This window comes from Bos mutus, chromosome 26 (assembly GCF_027580195.1).
Source record: "Bos mutus isolate GX-2022 chromosome 26, NWIPB_WYAK_1.1, whole genome shotgun sequence".
NCBI classification, from domain to species: Eukaryota; Metazoa; Chordata; class Mammalia; order Artiodactyla; family Bovidae; genus Bos; species Bos mutus.
Genome location: NC_091642.1, coordinates 744,096 through 763,739, shown reverse-complemented (window position 1 = coordinate 763,739; position 19,644 = coordinate 744,096). Strand labels below are relative to the sequence as shown.

The following is a 19,644-nucleotide window of genomic DNA, read 5'->3' as shown; positions in this document are numbered from 1 at the left end:
CCTTTAGGCCAGGGCTGTGTGCTGGCAGGACGCGGCACTGTGCCCGGCCCCCCGCCGTCATACCCGTCAGCCTGGGCACCCTGGCAGAGGGACGGTCCACCCACCCCATCCCAACGGGCGGCCCACCCTGGCCGGTGCCGTGTCCACAGCGACCGCCGGAGCAGGAGGCAGGGTCTTGGGGAGCAGCTGGGGGACAGGGGAGAAGGCCTCACCCGTCCCTGCTGTGGTGCAGAAAGACGATCCGCATCGTGGGGGGAATGTCATTCAAGAGGTTAAAGTGCTGTTCGGTGACCCAGAGGTTTTGCCAAGCCTGCGGGTGACACTCGGGGTCAGTCCGGGCCGGCGGCCGCCGCCAGGGGGCAGCAGAGGCACGCGGACCTCGCCGCGGGCACCGCCGGGAAGACACCGACCCAGCGCCGCGGAGGGCCCGGCGGCCCCGCCCCTCCGCTCCCCGCGGCGCCTCCCCCAACCCCCAGCAGACACAGGCCCGGAGGCCCGCAGTCTCCCAGCCGGTAGGTGGTGCGGTTCAGCCCCTCTCCTGCGGGTCTGCAGCAGGAGCCACAGGCAGCCCGCAGACCGCCCCCACAGAGGAGCCGCTCACACCCTCTCCCCACTTGCTGATGAAATGAGCTTCAGGTTTGCAGCGACTGACCAGTGTGCACACTCAGGTCCACGGCAGGGGGCGCGGGGAACGCCTGTTCCAGCGGAGCAGACGGATCGAAGCAGGGGGAGACCGTGCGCCCCAGTCTGGGGGATGGGTTACAGGGGCCAGACCGCCTCCGCTCCAGCGGCCACGCCCAGCGTCCGGGGCCCCTCCAGGCTGGCACCCGTGGCAGCTGACCCTGGTGCCCTTTTCGCCTGCAGTGTCCCACGGGGGAGCCACAGCCTCTCATCCGCCTGTGGCCAGTGGGCACTAATACTGCTGTGACGTCTGTCCTTGGGGACCACAGCCCGCAGGGAGAGTTGCTGAGTTGAACTCACTTCCCAAGGGGCTACGTGCGGACGGACCCTACCCCCACCCCCACCGGGGCCCCCTCCTCTTCAGCCCTGGGTGTTTTCCGCCCCTCTGGTGGACGTCCAGTAGCACTTGGGCAGGGTTTTAAGTTTTGCGTTTCTCTGATGACCAGTGAGACGCTTTAAAAGTTTACTGGGCATCGCTTTAAAAGTTTACTGGCCGTTTGGGTATCTTCTGTGACAGTTCAGCCTTGTGAATTTCCTCTATCGGAAGCTCAGTCTTTCTCTTCCCGAGAGCGGGCCACGTCTTTTCTCCACACAGGATTCCAGCTGCCGGTCACTCCGGGAGCGTGCTGGACCTCTGAGCTCCGCCTTTGACTCCTGGGCTGTGGTTCTGATGAACAGAGGTTCTTCACGTCCGTGCAGTGCAGCGTGTAGAAAGTACCTCCTTCCTGGTGATGAGGAGGCTCGTCTCCGAAAGCGTCATCCTCGAGCTCCGCTGTGTCACCTTCTCAGGGGGCTGCACCGTCCCCTCCCGGCCCGAGTGTCGCCCTCGACGTGCGTCAGGCGTGTGCAGCGGGCCTGTTCCTGGCCTTTCTCTGTGGTCTCTTCCGCTGCTTCAAGCAGGTCCTGCTATTTTGTTTCGGAAGCTGGCACTTCCTTACATTCCCCAGACTCGGCTGCCTCTCTGCTTAGTCAGTTCTTTTTGAATTTGCCTTAGAGACGTTTGTGGTTTTGGGGGTAGAGACCATATGTCTTTTATTAGATTTTCCTTAGGTGTTTGATTGGCTTTGATGTCACTGAAAACGGTTATTCAGACACTGTCGCTGCTTGTAACTGGCGTGCGGAGACGCAGTCACGGCACAGCCGTCAGTCGTGGCCTCCCGCCGTCTGCATGTTGCGTCTCAGAGCTGCTGACTTTCGAGGCCCACGATCACGCTGACTGTGAGTACAGTTTTACTTCTCCCTTTTCAATGCTTCTGCCCTTTATTCCTTTTTCTAGTCTAACTGTTCCATTGAATAGAAGTGTGATAGCTTTCTTGTGTCATTTCAACTCTAGGAGAAAAGTTTTCAGAATTTTTCTGAAAATTAATGTATAGTATGATCTTTGCTGTGGAGTTTTAAAGATATTCTTTATCAAGTTAAGGAAATTATCTTCTCAGTAACATGGAAACATAGATTACCATATGTAAGCCAGAGAGCCAGTGGGAACTGCTGCGTGGCTCAGCCAACTCACACCCGGCTTGGGTCAACACCCAGAGGGGTGGGTGGGGAGGGAGGGGGCGGGGCAGGGGTAAACCCCTGGCCGATTCATGTTGGTGTTTGGTAGAAACCAGCACAACGCCGTAAGGCAATCACCCTTCAATTAAAAATAAATAAAATGATCTCCTATCTTGATTTTTTGAAATCACGGGCTGGTGTTGAATTTTGACAGTTTTTCTGCATCTATCATCTTGATAGATTTTATGGGCCTTATGACTGTCTCCTTTTCCTCCTGTTAATACGGTGGACTATACTGAACGAGTTAAAATACTGGACTGCATGGTGCACAGCATCTGATCCTCCTGCGTTATCCCTTCACAGTCGCTGGGCCTTCGGGCTGATGCTTTGTGTCCACGGCGGTAGGAGATTTTCCCCGCATGTGAGGGCCTCGCTGGGCCTTCAGTACGGAGGCTCGTGGGGCCTGATGCTTTGTGTCCACGGCGGTAGGAGATTTTCCCCGCATGTGAGGGCCTCGCTGGGCCTTCAGTACGGAGGCTCGTGGGGCCTGATGCTTTGTGTCCACGGCGGTAGGAGATTTTCCCCGCATGTGAGGGCCTCGCTGGGCCTTCAGCACGGAGGCTCGTGGGGCCTGATGCTTTGTGTCCACGGCGGTAGGAGATTTTCCCCGCATGTGAGGGCCTCGCTGGGCCTTCAGTACAGAGGCTCGTGGGGCCTCTCTGGAGAGTCAGGGGGTGTCCCTCTTGCTCCTGATCCCTGAAGGATCATTTCTTCCTTCAGTGTTTGGGGGAATTTGTTGGTGAAGCCAACTGGGTCTGGGACTGTCTTTGTGATGGTGCTAAGGCTTCACTTCTTGAAGAGAGATTAAGTTATTCAGATTTTCTATTGTCAGCTTTGGTAGGTTATATTTTTTGAGGAATTTGTCCATTTCATTCAAATTGTCAAATTTACTAGAGTAAGGTTATAAAAACAGTCTTATTAGTTTTTCGATGTCTGAAGGATCTCATGATGTCATATCACCTATCCTGAAATTTCTGTCTTTTCTTCGTCAGGTCCTCCTAAGTGTCTATCAGTTTTACTATTGGCAGTCTGCCCCGGGAACCCATTCTTGCTGTTACTGATCCCCTCTGCCGGAGGCGTGATTTAATTTCATGGTTTCTGTTGTTCTGTCTCTCAGTTGTTTTCCTTTTTTCTTAAATGTTTTTATTCTAGCTTCTTGAAATCAAAGTTTAAATCAGTTTTTTAAGGCTTTCTTTTTGTACTCGAGGGTGTATTTTTCCCTAAACCCTGTTTTAGACAAGGCTCCTAGGTTTTCATATATAGTATTTTCATTCTTTAAGTCAATTTAAAGTATTTAGTAAATTCCATTGTCATTTCTTCTCTGACCGATTGATGATGATAGACATACTGTTTAATTTCAAGGAAATTGCGTTTATTTTTACGTGTATCTTTTAGTTATTGATTTATGTTTTAATTTCCTTGTGGTTAGAAAACAAACCCTGAGTGATTCAGCACTTGGCGTCTGCTGAGGCATCCAGCGGCCAGGGACGGTCCGCTTGGTAGAGGTTCCGCACACACCTGGGGGGGCAGGTGCACCTGCTCCTTCCTGGTTCCTCGTTCCATGAACGTTGGGCCACGTCTGTGCAGGCCTCCTGCACTCGGGGACCTTCCCGCACACTTCTGCAGGTTGCTGCCGATTCATCTTCTCTTTCTACCAGCAACTGCCAGGATGGGTCCAGCCTCCCCACGGAGCCGAGGATCTGTCTGCGGCTCCGTCTGAGTCGGTTCTGTTCACACATTTGAAGCTGTGCCACTGGTGCTCACGGGCTGGGGACGTGGATCCCCGCTGACTGGCCGCCGGGGCGTCCTCTCCAGTACCGTGTCTCAGCAGAAGACTGCCGGGCTTTCAACTGATGAGTTTTCCCAGGGTTTACAGACTGCCTCTCACCTCCTCCAGGCTGGCCCTGCCCTGCAGGAGGGGGGGTTCCTGTCCCTGGGTCACGGCAGGGCTCTTGGCCTGGAGACATTTCTGGGGTGTCACGCGGGAAGGCACTGGAGGCCAGGGCTGCTGTAACACCCCCGGCACACACAGGACGGCCGTGCGCAGAGAGCCATCCCATCCCTGCTGGTCAGAAGGAGAAAGGCAGCCTGGATCGAGGGGTGCGAAGTCTGCCCACACCAGCGGCCATGGAAGCCCCACAGAGGAGGAGGGTGGGCTTGACCAGAGTGTTCTGGCCTGTTCTCTGTATTCAATTTCATCAAGTTTAATTTCTTTAAGTCTCCAATTCATACTTGCTAGTCCAAATAAAAAGGAGGTTCTATTAGCTACCATGCTCTGCAAATTTCTTCCAAAATTAAATTCTAAGACTTGGCTGAATATAAAACATTTCCTCAAACACAGCATGAACTGAAATGGACCCCCCTAGAGCCCCATCCTCCCGATGGTCCTTCACGACCATCGCAGGCCTGGGTGTCTGTACTGTGAGTTTGCAGAGTCCAGCCAATGCTGCAGGTGAGCTGCTCTCCCCACTGGGCCCATGAGAAGCTGCAGCTCAGAGATGGGGAGTGGCTCTCCCAGAACCATACAGCAAGCGGGAGGCAGGGCTGGGATCTGCACCTGGTCCGAGGGCATCTGCAGAGCTGCGGGGCGGGGTAGGCTCAAGGGTGGCCTCGGCTGGTTTACCTTGGATATGGCGGCCAGTCTCTGCTCCACGCTGGCACACAGGTTGGTGGATGTCCTCTCCTGGCGTCTCAGCCTGTCCTGGAGCTGCAGCAGCGCAGCCAGCTGTGAGCTGCTGGTGTTGGCCGTGGCAGCGAGCAGGACATCGCGCATCCTCTCGGAGGCCGAGCAGCTCTGAAACAGACCACTGAGGCTGCCATGGGGGTCCGGGCAATGTCCGTGGCAGGTGGGCACCCAGGCGCTCCTCCAGGTGGCTGGCACAGCCTAGAGGCCGGGCGAGGCGGCCTTCACCGCTAAGCCCGCGGGCCTACCGGCTCAGGACGCAGGGAGGAGAGCGCTCTGCTCTCCCGAACCCCAGAAACACAAGCCTGGGGGCTTCCGCTGCTCGTGCGCCCACAGGAACTGCGATGGGGGGCCGGGTCCCCTTCTCCAGGTACCTGGGGTGCCTCCTCCAATGAGCACCGTCCTTAAAGCGGAGCCCAGTCGCATCCTGGTGGGTGGGGCCGCCAGCAGAGGGAGCACCGGGGTCTTGGGGGGCCTCCCTCTCCCCAGTGGCCAAGGGGGACCTTGCAGAAGGGGCCCAGAGCAGAGCACACCTGAGACAGCGCAAGGAACTGGCAGGCGGTCGCGGGCTCCAGGATGCCCATGCACTCCACCATCTCCAGGCTGGCGGCCGCGGCGATGTCCAGGAGGTTGCTGCCCAGGGCCCCTTGCAGGCACTGCAGCAGCACCTCGGACGCCTGGGCCAGGTACTGCTGGGCCAGCACCACCCTCCTCTGCGGGGGGAGCTCAGACTCAGGCGGGCTCTGCGGGCCGGGCGGCCTGGGGCTGGGAGGCCTGGGGCTGGGCAGGGGCTGGCGTACCCTCTGATCCCAGCCCTTCCTCTGCTCCTCTGGGGTGGCCCTGAAGGACAGCAGTTCACTGTAGGGCCCTTCATGTTCCAGGTCCTCCTGGTTGACCTCCAGACCCCTGAGGCTGCTCAGCTCAGCGGCTCCCTGCGGAGGACACCCCTCCAGTCAGTGCCTGGGGCAGTGTGGATACGCATCTCGGCAGGACTCCTGGGTGAGGGGCGTGGCAGGCCAGCTGCAGCCCATCCTTTGCTGATTTAGGTGACCGGTGGGGGCTGGCAGAGAAGCTGGCACCTAGCAGGTGCCACAGGGAGGAGCCTTGGCATGCCCGTGGGGTGGCCTTCTGTGCTGTGCCCCTTCAGGCTCCGCAAATCCCCTCCCTCGAGCACCAGGCCTGGGGGAGCTGGGTGCCCATCTGCCCCAGGGGCCCAGGGGCCAAGGCTCCTCTTGTCTCCTCTGCAGGACAAGGTACCCTGAAGGGGTCCTCGGGAGGCCAGAGGGACCTGCTTGGGGGGCAGCGGGCCCAGGAGACTCAGGTTGGGGGAGCCCTGGGTCTGCGGGGATAAGACAGAGGCGGGTAGCCCCTCTGAGTGGGCGTGTGGTGAGCGCAGCTTCCTTGACGGATGCCCGCTCACGAGGCGCCACATGTCTGGTCCGTATCTACCTGACTCAGAACTACCTTTTCAGGTGCTCAGTGCATACCGGTTGAATGCAGGGCCACAATGCCACCAATTCCCCCAAACGTGAGTCACGTCTCAGGACCTGGAGACCCGGACAGCTGCCACTGAGCCGACCCCAGGGCTGTGCACCGGGCCAGGTCCCTAGGGCTGGCCCGGCTGCACCTGGGCAGGTGCCTTCTGGCATCTACAGAGGCGTTTAGGATGACGACCAGGAGCTCCCATGGTGGCAGCTGTCACCAGAATCCCTTCCTAGGGGCAGGGGCTTCCTCAGGGGCACCAGGCCTGCAGGGCAACCTGGCAGGGGTGGGTACTGGAGAGAAGAGGGCAGTCCTGGGTGCATTGGCGCGGCTGTCGGGAGGAGGGCTTCCCTGGACCGTGTGGGTGGGTGGGGGCGGGGAGTGAGGGGTAGCAGCAAGAGTGGGCAGGACCGATCCCTGGGTAGGGCAGGGGCCCGGTCCTCAGGCACAGAGCTGCTGGGGTGGGGGAGGCGCCAGGAACCACCGCCCGGGGACACCCCCATTTGGAGCGGGGGTGGGATGCTCCACATAGGACAGCCTGTCCTGCTTGCCCCTTCTCCCCCTCGCATTCCTCCTCCGGGGTCAGGCCTTTGGCCTGCCTTTTCCTCCCTCCACAGCCCACACCATGCTTCTTGACCCCAGAGAATTCAAGGCCTGTTTTCTACCCCAGTTATTACAAATATCCAGTGAGCTCTGAATATATTTTTGTTTTTTGGGCCTAAGCGGTCAGTCTGGGAGCCAGCAGAACGCACCCAGAGGCTCTCCTCCCAGGAGCAGGCGGGCAGCAGGAGGTCCCAGTTCTCAGCCAGCAGGCGCAGCGCCTTCCCGGCCAGGCCCAGGAGCCGCGGGTGAGGCTCCTCGCACTCCGTGCTCAGCGACTGCAGGCTCCCCAGCTGCGCCAGCACCACGTGCGCCAGGCAGTGCTTCAGGTTGAACCACTTCTTCAGGGACACAAACCACCTCAGTCAACAAGGGCCACCACTGCTGCCCACCCAGGCCCCACCCTCCAACAGCCCTGCCATGTGGCGAGGGTCTCCAAGGCTCAGGTGCTGGGAGGTTCTAGAGTCTGCTGAGGAGCCTCAGTTTGGGGCAGGCTGACAAGAATGGGAGTGGGTGATGGGCAGGGAGGCCTGGTGTGCTGCAGTCCATAGAGTCGCAGAGAGCTGAATGTGACTGAGCTACTGAACTGAACTGAACTGACAAGGACATGAGTTTGTACTGAGTCCCATTTAGGACTATTTGGTTCATTTAGTTATGTCAAATTATTTGGGTCCACACTTAATGAAATCTCAAACAGTCTAAGAACAGAACACATTTTCCTCAGAATCGTTCTGCAGATGTAACTCATCTTTTTAACAGATGGCAGCTCACCTTTATGGACGGCTTCCTGTGGCGACACAGCGGTCAGAGCACCCGCCTTGGGAAGGGGCACCTCCCCCAGGCAGACCCTGATCTCATTAGCCAATCAGACGGGCCTTTTTGGGCTGCTGGGAGCTACCGGGGCAGAGAACCCCTCTGCTCAGAGATCTCGGGGGACGTTTATGAACCCCGACCTTCTGGGTTCCCAATGGCTGGTCAGGCACACGGTGGGGGGGCCCCCAGCGCGTGTCCGGGGACGTTACCAGGCCGACAGCGGTGTAGTCACTGGGGCTCTGCAGGAAGTCGGACAGCAGCTTGTCCGTGGAGCTCTGCTCCAGCTGCCGCTGCCGGGCGTCCTCCCAGGTGAGCTGCAGCGTGTCCAGACAGCCCTCCACGAGGCTGAGCCTGAGGTGCCGCAGTCTTCGCATCAAAGGGCTGCTGACATTCTGTAACTGAGGGGTGCGACCATCAGGGCGGGAGCCACCGCCCGACCAGCTCGCCCGCCAGGCCCCGCCCGCCGCCAGGCCCCGCCCGCCGCCAGGCCCCGCCCGCCGCCAGGCCCCGCCCGCCGCCAGGCCCCGCCCGCCGCCAGGCCCCGCCCCGCCAGGCCAGGCCCCAGGCCTGCCTCCTCCCTCCAGGGCGAGCCCAGCTCACCGCCACGCCCCGCGCCCGCCCACCGCCACGCCCACCAGGCCACGCCCGCCGCCAGGCCCCGCCCGCCTCTCCCTCCGCTTCTCCTTCCTAGGCGAGCCTCTCTTCCGGCTCGGTCAGTCAGTGGCTCTTCCTGATTTTACGTAATGGAACCGCAGAGCACGTGCTCTCTGCAGGCTGTGTCCATCCTGGGAGTTGTTCCGTCGCTCAGCCATGTCAGACTCTCTGCGACCCCACGGACTGCAGCGCGGGGCGCGGTGAGTCCCTTCACACGGATGAGCTGCACTCTGCCGAGGCCATCTGCCCGCTTGCTCCCACACCCCCAGTTTGGGGCTGTGGCAAACAGCGCTGAAGTGAGCGTTCGCACACGCGTGTGTGGGGCACACGCCCCGGAGCGGGGTGGCTGGGCCACACGGGGGCGTGCCTTCACTCTTCACGAAACCGCCAAACCGTTCCCAAGTGGTCGCTCATGCTGTCCCCACCGGCAGCCTAGGGGGTTGTCCCAGTGTCTCACGTCCTGATAACATTTGGTGTAGTTGCTCCTTCAAGTTGTGGCCGTGTTAACAGTTGTGTGGCGGTTTTTCCCTGACTCACTAATAAACTTGCCGTCTTTTGTGATTATTTACCATCCACGTATTTTCTTTGAAGAAAGGTCTGTTCACATGTTTGGCCAGTTATTATTGGGTTGCTTATGTCTATTTTGAAAGTTCTTTACATTAATATAGTCTAGATACAAGACCTTTGTCAGATAAATGATTTGTAAATATTTTCTCCCAGTTGGCAACTTGTCTTTGCATTTTCTTACTGGTGTCTTTTGAAGAGCTGAGTCCAATTTATAAAATTTGTTTTGATGGATTATGATTTTGGTCTCATGGGTAAGAAAGACTTTGGTCTCATCTGCTAAACTTTAAGGCTGCAGAGACGTTTTCCTATGTTTTCTTCTAAAAGTGTCACAGTTTCAGCTCTTACATGTAGCCCTGTGACCAGTCTTGAGCTGGTTTTTACACGTGGTGTGAGGTATGAACGGAAGGGTAATTCTGGGGGATGGACGTCCAGTTGCTCCCACAGCTTTGTTTTAAAGGTGAGCCCTTCTTACTGAACCCTCTTTGCGCCTTTGCTGAAAGTCAGTTTTCTTTCTGTATGCATGTGTCTATTTTTACATTCTCTATTATGTTCCACTGATGTGTAAGTTTACATTAAAGCCACACTATCTCGATTCCCATAGCTTTACGGTTTAGTTCAGCTGCTCAGACGTGTCTGACTCTTTGCGACCCCATGAATCGCAGCACGCCAGGCCTCCCTGTCCATCACCAACTCCCGGAGTTCACTCAGACTCACGTCCATCAAGTCGGTGATGCCATCCAGCCATCTCCTCCTCTGTCGTCCCCTTCTCCTCTTGCCCCCAATCCCTCCCAGCATCAGGGTCTTTTCCAATGAGTGAACTCTTCGCATGAGGTAGCCAAAGTACTGGAGTTTCAGCTTCAGCATCAGTCCTTCCAACGAATATTCAGAGTTGGTTTCCTTTAGGATGGACTGGTTGGATCTCCTTGCAGTCAAGGGACTCTCAGGAGTCTTCTCCAACACCACAGTTCAAAAGCATCAGTTCTTCGGCGCTCAGCCTTCTTCACAGTCCAACTCTCACATCCATACATAACCACAGGAAAAACCATAGCCTTGACTAGACGGACCTTTGTTAGCAAAGTAATGTCTCTGCTTTTGAATATGCTATCTAGGTTGGACATAACTTTCCTTCCAAGGAGTAAGCGTCTTTTAATTTCATGGCTGCAGTCACCATCTGCAGTGATTTTGGAGCCCAAAAAAGTAAAGTCTGACACTGTTTCCACTGTTTCCCCATCTATTTGCCATGAAGTGATGGGACCAGATGCCATGATCTTAGTTTTCTGAATGTTGAGCTTTAAGCCAACTCTTTCACCTTCCTCTTTCACTTTCATCAAGAGGTTCTTTAGTTCTTCTTCGCTTTGTGCCATAGGGTGGTGTCATCTGCATATGTGAAGTTATTGATATTTCTCCTGACAATCTTGATTCCAGCTTGTGCTTCATCCAGCCCAGCGTTTCTCATGATGTACTACTCTGCATATAAGTTAAATAAGCAGGGTGACAATATACAGCCTTGACAGTACTCCTTTCGCTATTTGGAACCAGTCTGGTATCCCATGTCCAGTTCTAACTGTTGCTTCCTGACCTGCATACAGGTTTCTCAAGAGCCAGATCAGGTGGTCTGTTATTCCCATCTCTTTCCGAATTTTCCATAGTTTGTTGTGATCCACATGGTCAAAGGCTTTGGCAGAGTCAATAAAGCAGAAGTAAACGTTTTTTCTGGAACTCTCTTGCTTTTTTAATGATGTTGGCAATTTGATCTCTGGTTCCTCTGCTTTTTCTAAATCCAGATTGAACATCTGGAAGTTCACGGTTCATGTATTGTTGAAACCTGGCTTGGAGAATTTTGAGCATTACTTTACTAGCGTGTGAGATGAGTGCAATTGTATGGTAGTTTGAGCATTCTTTGGTATTGCCTTTCTCTGGGATTGGAATGAAAACTGACCTTTTCCAGTCCTGTGGCCACTGCTGAGTTTTACAAATTTGCTGGCATATTGAGTGCAGCCCTTTCACAGCATCATCTTTTAGGATTTGAAATAGTTCAACTGGAATTCCATCACCTCCACTAGTTTTGTTTGTAGTGATGCTTCCTAAGGCCCACTAGACTTCACCTTCCAGCATGTCTGGCTCTAGGTGAGTGATCACACCATCGTGGTTATCTGGGTCATGAAGATCTTCTTTTGTACAGTTCTTCTGTGTATTCTTGCCACCTCTTCTTAATATCTTCTGCTTCTGTTAGGTCCATACCATTTCTGTCCTTTATTGTGCCCATGTTGGCATGAAATGTTCCCTTGGTATCTCTAATTTTCTTGAAAAGATCTCTAGTCTTTCCCATTCTACTGTTTTCCTCTATTTCTTTGCATTGATCACTGAGGAAGTCTTTCTTATCTCTCTCTATTCTTTGGAACTCTGCATTCAGATTAGTATATCTTTCCTTTTCTTCTTTGCCTTTCACTTCTCTTCTTTTGACAACTATTTTAACGTCTCCTCAGACAACCATTTTGCCTTTTTGCATTTCTTTTTCTTGGGGATGGTCTTGATCCCTGCCTCCTGTACAATGTCATGAACCTCCTCCGTCCATAGTTCTTCAGGCCCTCTATCAAGTCTAATCCCTTGAGTCTACTTGTCACTTGCACTGTATAATCGTAAGGGGTTTGATTTAGGTCATACCTGAATGGTCTAGTGGTTTTCCCTACTTTCTTCAACTTAACTCTGAATTTGGCAATAAGGAGCTCATGATCTGAGCCACAGTCAGCTCCCGGTCTTGTTTTTGCTGACTGTATAGAGCTTCACCATCTTTGGCTGCAAAGAATATAATCAATCTGATTTTGGTGTCGACCATCTGGTGATGTCCATGTGTAGAATCTTCTCTTGTGTTGTTGGAAGAGGTTGTTTGCTATGACCAGTGCATTTTCTTGGCAAAACTCTATTAGCCTTTGCCCTGCTTCATTCTGTACTCCAAGGCCAAATTTGCCTGTTACTCCAGATATTTCTTGCTTCCTACTTTACATTCCAATCCCCTATAATGAAAAGGACAACTTTTGGGGGTGTTAGTTCTAGAAGGTCTTGTAGGTCTTCATAGAACTGTTCAACTTCAGCTTCTTCAGCATTTCTGGTCGGGGCATAGACTTGGATTACTGTGATACTTGAATGGTTTGCCTTGGAAACGAATAGAGATTATTCTGTCATCTTTGAGATTCCATCCAAGTACTGCATTTCGGACACTTTTGTTGACTGTGAGGGCTATTCCATTTCTTCTAAGGGATTCTTGCCCACAGTAGTAGATATTATGGTCATCTGAGTTAAATTATTCACCCATAGCTTTACAGTAAGTCTTAAAATCAGGTAATGTTAGGCCTCCAACTTTGTTCTTTTTCAAAGTTGTGTTGGCTTTTGTTAGGCCTTTTAAATTCCACATAGATTTAAAAGTCACTTTGTCAATTTCTATTTTAAAAAACCCTGCAGAATCTTGATTAGTATTGTAGATAATTTAGGGGGAGAATTGACATCTTAATAACATCAAGTCTCCTGAGCCATGAACTTAATATACCTTTCCATTTATTTAGGTATTGTTTAATTTTTCTAGCAATGTTTTGTGGTTCTCAGGGTATGAGTTTTCACTTTCTGGGTCAAATTTCATATGAAAGTGAAAGTGAAGTCGCTCAGTCGTGTCCGACTCTTAGCGACCCCATGGACTGCAGCCTACCAGGCTCCTCCGTCCATGGGGTTTTCCAGGCAAGAGTACTGGAGTGGGGTGCCATCGCCTTCTCTGAATAACATAGATTAGGAGAACAATCGTATGACAATTTCATATGTATGCGGTTATATTTAATATACATTGATCGTTATTGGCGTATGGAGATGTACAATTAGTGTTTGTGTACTGTTCTTGCATCGTGCAACCTTATTAAGCTCACTCCTTAGCACTAGCAGCTGTACTTTTCTGTAGATTGCACAAGGTTTTCTACACAGACAACCACATTATCTGTGAACGAAGACAGTTTTGCATGTCCGTTTCTAATCTGAATGCTTTAGTTTCTTTGTCTTGCCTTGTTGAACTGGCTAGAACTCTAATAGCATTCTGGATCGAACTGGTGGAGGACACATTGCTATCTTAGTCCTCATCTTAAGGAAAAAGCATTCAGTCTGCCAACATGTGATGCCCTCAGTCAGACTAAGGAAGATCACTTCCGTTAACAGTTTGCTAAGAGGAATGGATGCTGGATCTTGTTACATGCTTTCTTCTTCTAACTGTTTTCTTTCTGGTTGCGCTGGGTCTTCTGTCGCTGCACACAGGCTTCCTCTAGTTGCGGCGAGCTGGGCTTGCTGCCTAGTTCTGTGGGCTTCTCTTACCGCAGAGGCTCTAGGCGCGCGAACATCGCAGCACGTGGGCCAGGAGCTGCGGCACGCGGGTTTAGCTGCTCCACGGCGGGTGGAGTCTTCCTAGACCAGGGATCAACCCCCTATCCCCTGCGTTGGTGGGTGGATTCTCATCTACTATACCACTAGGGAAGTCCAATAATGTTTAATTTTTAAAAATATCTGGTGAACCAAATTGATTGACTTTTGAATGTTACACAAGTCCTGGGATCAACCTGGAATATTATCCTTTTTACACACCGTTGGACTTAATTTCCCATATTTTGTTTAGATTTTTTACACCTATGATCATGAAGAACTGTCTATAGGGTTTTTCTTAGTATCTTTATCTTGTTTTGGTATCACACTGACACCAGCCCTACAGAAGAATTGGGATGTATTCCCTCCTTTCCAGTTTTCCCAAACAATCTATACAGAACTGGCATTGTTTTTTCCCTTAAATGCTTGCTGGTATTCTCTAGTAAATTCATATGGGTCTGACAGTTTCTTCATGGAAAAACTTTTAACTACAAATTCAATTTATTTAATAAATTGAGGGCTACTCACATTATCTATCTCTTTATGACTGAGCTGTGGTCGTTTGTGTCTTCCAAGGGATTTTCCATTTCATCTCCATTGTCAAACATACGGCGTAAAGTTGTTCATGATATTCCCTTATTATATTTTCAACATGTGGAGTCTACAGTGATGTTATATCTCTTATTTCTGATATTGGTAATTTATATTCTTTCTCTCTTTTTAATCAGTCTGACTAGAAGTTTGTCAATTTATTGATCTCCTTAAAGAAACAGCATTTGGCTTTGTTGGCTTTCCCAGTTTTCAGTTCTCTATCTCATTGGTTTCCACTGTGGTCTTCAATTTCTTTTCTTCTACTTATTTTGAGTTTGATTTGCTCTTTCTACTTTCATGTTGAGGTAAGTGATTTAGGGTTTTTTTCTCTTCTCACACAAGTATTTGGTGCTACAAAAGCTCCCCTAAGTGTTGCATTAGAGATCTCTTACACATTTTGATATGTGCCACCCCCCACCACACACATACTGTAGTTCAAAATAGTTTCCCTTCTGATTTTTTCTCTGGCCCACAGTTATTCTGGTGTATTCTATTTACTTTCCAAATATTTGGTCATCTCTCCCGTAGCTTTCTGGGATTTTTTTTTTTTAATCACAACACTTTTTTTTAACTGGGATTTTTTAAAATTGAGGTAAAATTCACATAATGTCCTTACGTCATGAAGGGACAGTAAGCTCTGGACACTGAGAAACAGGTCCACCGCTCCAGCCACAGCTCTCTGGGCCAGGTCATATGCTTCCAAGTACCGTGCAGTTCTCTGCTCTTCGTATTTCTCACTTTGGGCACACAACCTTTATCAGAAGAAGAGTGGCCTTTAGAACAAAACCGTCAAAGTGTCACATGGTCAGCACTAGACGTGTAGCATGCAATTTTCATGTAATTATGATGTATATTTCATTAGTACTCTAAATCTCATAATTAGGTGTTTTACCTGGAAGGATCCTCTCAGTCTATCTGGAAGAGAGATGGAGGACCGCGCATGCAGTCTGGAGCTGGTGTGCAGGCGCTGCGGCAGCGCTGCCGTGCGGGGGCCGGGCGGGCCCCTCCCTTCCCTGCCCGTGTCTGAGTGTCCCCAAGCCCTGCAAGGACCCCAGCGGCTTCGGCGACCACAGCTGCTAGCTGGGGGCTCCCAGGTGGCGCGTGGCTTTTCCCTCATAAAGGCTACTTGTAACGCCCGGCCTTTGGTTTGCTGGCTGTGTTTTGAACCCCTGCATGGACCCCTCGGTGGGGTGGCCCTGGGTAGGCGGGGGGTTGGGGATGGGCAGATGATGGGAGCGGTCAGGGGAGGTGACGGCACTGCTGGGGGTGGGCAGCTCCTGGCCTCTGAGGTGACACCTGTGCGGTTGAGTGTGAAAAGGTGTGCATGTCCACGCCTGAGCGAGGTGTGGAGCGACGCTCGCGTGCCCTGGGCTGGGCGGGAGGCTGCATCTGCCCGCTTCCCCGGGGCAGGGAGCACAGGGGTTCCCCCACCTCTTCATGCGGGCCCGCTCCAGCTGAATGTCCATGCACCTCTCCTCATGGCCGATGCTGGCAAACTTCTCCTCGACCTCCAGCAAGCGGTTCTCTATTTCCAGCATCAGAAACAAGCTCTCCAGGGGGTCTCTGTCCAGCTGCTCCCGGACAGCTCTGATCTGGAGGTGCACACACCTGCGAGGGCGGGGGCGGGGCATCGCTGCGACTGACGGGCAGGGCCGCCAGCCACCCACCACCAGCTTGGCTCTGGGAAACCGGAGGGGCACCTTCGTGACAGCACACTTCTCTCCACACCACAAGCCATGCCCTTTGGTGACAATGCCACAAAGTTAGAAACTAACCTCTCCCCACCCCAGGCACTCTACATCCCTCTGAAAATTCAAAATCCCTCTCTTAAAGAACTCTGGGGAAGAACAGAAAACCAGGTGGAAATGCAGCCTGTTCACAGGTCAAACCTGCAGCTGGGGGTCCAGGTGCATCTGCTGGGGCGGGACCGGGGCGCCCCCAGAGGTGGGGACAGAACAGCCATGAGGAGCCCTCTCCCAGCACAGGAAGAGGTCAACAGAGAGCAAGGGAGTAAAGAAAACCCCAATCAGGCGAAAGCTGCGACTCTCTGGTCGTGAAGCAGAAGCTGCTCTGTGAAGGCAGGACCTGCAAGTCTGACTTGACGGACAGACCTCGGCCGGCTCTGCACGTTCCCAGAAAGAGGCCCATGCAGCTGGAGCTGAGGCCATGGGAGGCTGCTTTCCAGAAGACCAGTGACCAACCAGGACGACGGCCCAGGGACAGACTGCTCGTCTGAGCGTGGACGTTCCTGCCTGGAGGCTGTCCTGCGGCCTCCTACCCCTTGGGCGTCTGCAGAGAGCTTGATGCTGTGTCCATGGGCCAGACGCTCGGGCCAAAAACTGGAGGGGAGAGCGGCAGGCAGACCGACAGACCCCGGGAGGAGGCTGACCACCTGGGGCGCCCCACACCAACTGTAGGGAGCGGAGTGGCCGGACCTTCCCCAGTCTTAGAGGCTTCCTGGACATCGAGCCACCTCTGAGGAGCTGAGAGTCCAGGGACAAACAAGCCACCAGCCCGCCTGGTCCCAAGAGAGAGGCTGGCTGCCAAGGAAGGGGTGCAGGAGGCAGCTGCGGACACAGGGCCTTGTCCTGAGAGTCTCTGAACTTCACAGGCTCGAAATATGACTTAGAGTTAATAGTGGAAAGAAGTACACCACAACTTCCATGGTGATTAACATTCTTCCTCACAGAAAGTTACCTGGCCTCCAGGTCTGTGGTCATGAATTCCAATACGGGCATTCGGTTTGGTCTTTCCTTCTTGAGCACGTTGAAGGTGTCTATGAGTTTCTGGAAGAGCTTGCAGACCTGGGGCAGGCCCGGCAGAGTCACCGTGGCCCTGCCACCCTCCACCCGCAGACCCCCGCCCCGCACACAGCAGCCCCTCACCAGCGTCTCTCTCCTCTCGCCCTCTGCAGACAGGAGCGTGTCCGCCAGGGTCAGGGTGGACTGGTACCAGAACTCCTCACTCCCTCCCAGGCGCTGGGCCTGCTCCACCATCCGCCGAGCCTGCCCGTGCTTCTTCTCCTTGTTGGCGAGCTGTGCCAGCAAGTGCAGGCATCTGGACTGTGCGAGAGGATCGCCTAGCTCCTGCAAAGGAGGTGCGTGTGGACGAAGGATGGGGTGGGGAAGTGGGCGAGAGAGACAGACAGAGACACATACAGAGACGGAGGCAGAGAGGCAAAGAGAGAGAGAGAGAGGCAGGAAATCGAGGTGGGAGAGAGACAGAGCCAGGGAGACGCAGAGACGGAGCGAAGGCACCATCCGGGTGCCTGCCCAGGGAGGAGCCTGCAGGACAAGGGCCCCAGCGCTGAGCTCAATGCCTGTGCGTGTTAAGACATGCTCCGCAGAGTCCAAGCAGCCCCTCCAGCAGCAGGAGGGCCGGGCGGCCGCCGGGTGGAGGTGTGGACAGTGCCTGGAGCACCCTTTCATGGGTCTGAGGGAGGCTGACTGGGAAGGTCCCGGATGCTCAGGCGCAGGCCAGGAGACGGGGTCGCGGTGCCCGGGGCCCGTGGGTGCCGGCTTGCAGCCCCGCCTCCTCGACCTCCTGCACCCCCTCCAGGTCCCCCCGCGTCCCCAGGGCCCGTCCTGGCTGCTCCCCTCCACCAGTTGCATGGCCGTCTCAGTCCCTCCCCCTGCCACACTGTCCCCCTGGCCTGAGACAGAGAGCTACAGATGTTTCTCTCTCGAGGGTTCTGTTCCAAAGCAAGGGCCAACTCGAACAGTTCTGCAACCTTGGCTCCCCCTCCCAGGGAACAATCCTGAATGCCGCACGGAGATGGAGCCGCCCGTCGGGGGCCCCGGGAGTCGCTGACGCTGCAGCCCAGCTGCCCCCTCGGGGAGGGAGGGACACATGGGGTGGCTCTGCTCTGTGCTGCGCCTTCCCAGGGCACCATCCTCATGGGGACAGAGCCCAGGAAGAGGGTCTCAGTCCGCCTGGGGAGAGGAGGCAGGAGCCGAGGCATCCAGGAGCCGACACAGGAGGTCCCTCCCGGGGGAGCGGCCGAGCTGCCTCAGGAAAGCCAGCGGACAGCAGGGGCCTGGGAGGCTGAGCCGAAGGCTGAGCGTCCACACTGCAGTGAGCCTTTCCGAGGGGACCTGGCGAAACCCAGGCTTCCAGGAGACCTCCGAGCGCCACAGACGCCTGCAGGGCCCACACAGAGGAGCAAGACAGAGCTCCGAAGCAGGCTGGGGCCCGGGACACCATCTGCCTCTGAGAGCAAACCGAAGCCCTCAGCCTCTCGAGGGCCCCATCGTCACACGCACCGTGAGGGGCCTGCTCAGAAAAACACGCGGCCCCGCAGCCCAGGAGAAAGAGAGCCCGCAGCACAGACCCGCCGCAGTTACAGGAAACGGGCCGTAATGAAGCCAGAGGAGCAGACAGAGCACGTGGACAGACCTCCACAGTCAGATGGAGGCTCCAGAACAGTCTTCAGCACAGAAGGTCCCTGCCTCCATCCTAGCAGGGGCCTGGGGGCTGCTTCTGGGGGAGGAGCCCCCACAGGTGCGGTGGGCCCGGCAGGTGTGGCCTCACCTGGAAGGCCAGGTACGCCTCTGACAGCAGCAGCCGCGCAGGCTGGTACAGGTCCATCGCCAGCAGGACTTCGGCCTTGAGGGTCCACAGCAGCGGGAAGGATGTTCCGTCCAGGCCCCTGCCAGTCTCTTCGTTTACCTTCAGGATCTGTAAGATGCGCAGGCCCAGAGGGGCCGCGTGGGTGCAGGGTGGGCACCGTTGGCGTGGCTGACCCCGGCCCCGCGCGCCCGAGCCCAGTCCCTGCTCTGGGGCCCGTGGCCAGGCTGTCCTCTCGGGACGCCTGTCCCTGCTCCTGGCCAGGCCACTGAGTAGCGCCAGGTGCAGGGGACTCTGCACACCCTGGGGTCCCGGCACTGCCCACCACAAAGGGAGCCCCAGGGACGGCACTGCCACGGTGACCAGTGCCCTTGGAGCACACGTGGGACGGTCACTTCCTTTCCAGGCAAGCCCACCGCGCGCAGGGAGGGCAGGGGGCGCTCAGACCTCCCAGCTGCTCTGCGCCTGCTGCGAGGGACCGCCCTTCCCTACCCGTTAATGTGGGAGCTCCCACCCCTCACCGGCCACCCCCAGCCTGTCCTCTCTGAACCACAGCTCAGACCCTGCCGTCTTCCCTGAGGGCCGGAGGGGCAGGGACACGCCCCGCCAGTCCCTGGATTTCCCAGGAGCCGGCACAAGGATCAGGAGGTCTCAGCCACTAGGATAGGTCCAAGCAGAGTGGCTGGAGCTGGGCCAGGGGCCAAGCAGCTTCTGCAGAGCGAGGCTACCTTATCCTTTGCTACGAGGGGCTTCGTCTCTGCCTGCGGGGCCGAAGTGGGGGGCTCATTCAGTGTTGGCAGATTTTCTTCTAATAGAGGTTCCTTATTCTTCTCCTTTTTCAAGGCAATTTCTTTTCTGCAGCTAATATAAGTAAAACGAGCGTCATTATGCCAAAGAAGAAACGCAACAGCCAGAGCACCTGAGAATGTTCAACTTCATTAGTAACCAAAGAAATACAAAATAAAAAGCCACAACAAGCAACTATCCACTCATGTGTTTACAAAGTTCTTTTTAAATTCCCCTCGTTTAGCAGCACAGACGACTCCCAGTTTTCCACATGT

The 19,644-nt window shown here is 54.6% G+C and overlaps 1 protein-coding gene and 1 long non-coding RNA gene across 3 annotated transcripts in view; one reads left to right on the top strand and one right to left on the bottom strand.

Annotated features, from left to right (window-relative positions):
• Positions 1–19,644, bottom strand: part of CFAP46 (cilia and flagella associated protein 46) — a 93,972-nt gene that overhangs the window by 14,678 nt on the left and 59,650 nt on the right. The window contains 12 exon segments of the mRNA XM_070363446.1: positions 213–310; positions 4,859–5,029; positions 5,452–5,631; positions 5,719–5,850; positions 7,153–7,341; positions 8,023–8,211; positions 14,634–14,769; positions 15,449–15,625; positions 16,715–16,821; positions 16,903–17,103; positions 18,548–18,694; positions 19,312–19,444. Coding sequence (XP_070219547.1) covers positions 213–310; positions 4,859–5,029; positions 5,452–5,631; positions 5,719–5,850; positions 7,153–7,341; positions 8,023–8,211; positions 14,634–14,769; positions 15,449–15,625; positions 16,715–16,821; positions 16,903–17,103; positions 18,548–18,694; positions 19,312–19,444 — 1,860 coding nt within the window.
• LOC138985790 (uncharacterized) lies at positions 8,516–19,562 on the top strand. 2 transcript variants are annotated; one of them, XR_011462750.1, is made up of 3 exons: positions 8,516–8,667; positions 16,932–17,114; positions 19,427–19,562. It is a non-coding gene; the product is annotated as an uncharacterized lncRNA (long non-coding RNA). The 2 variants fall into 2 exon arrangements; XR_011462751.1 differs by lacking the exon at positions 19,427–19,562 and adding an exon at positions 17,766–18,541.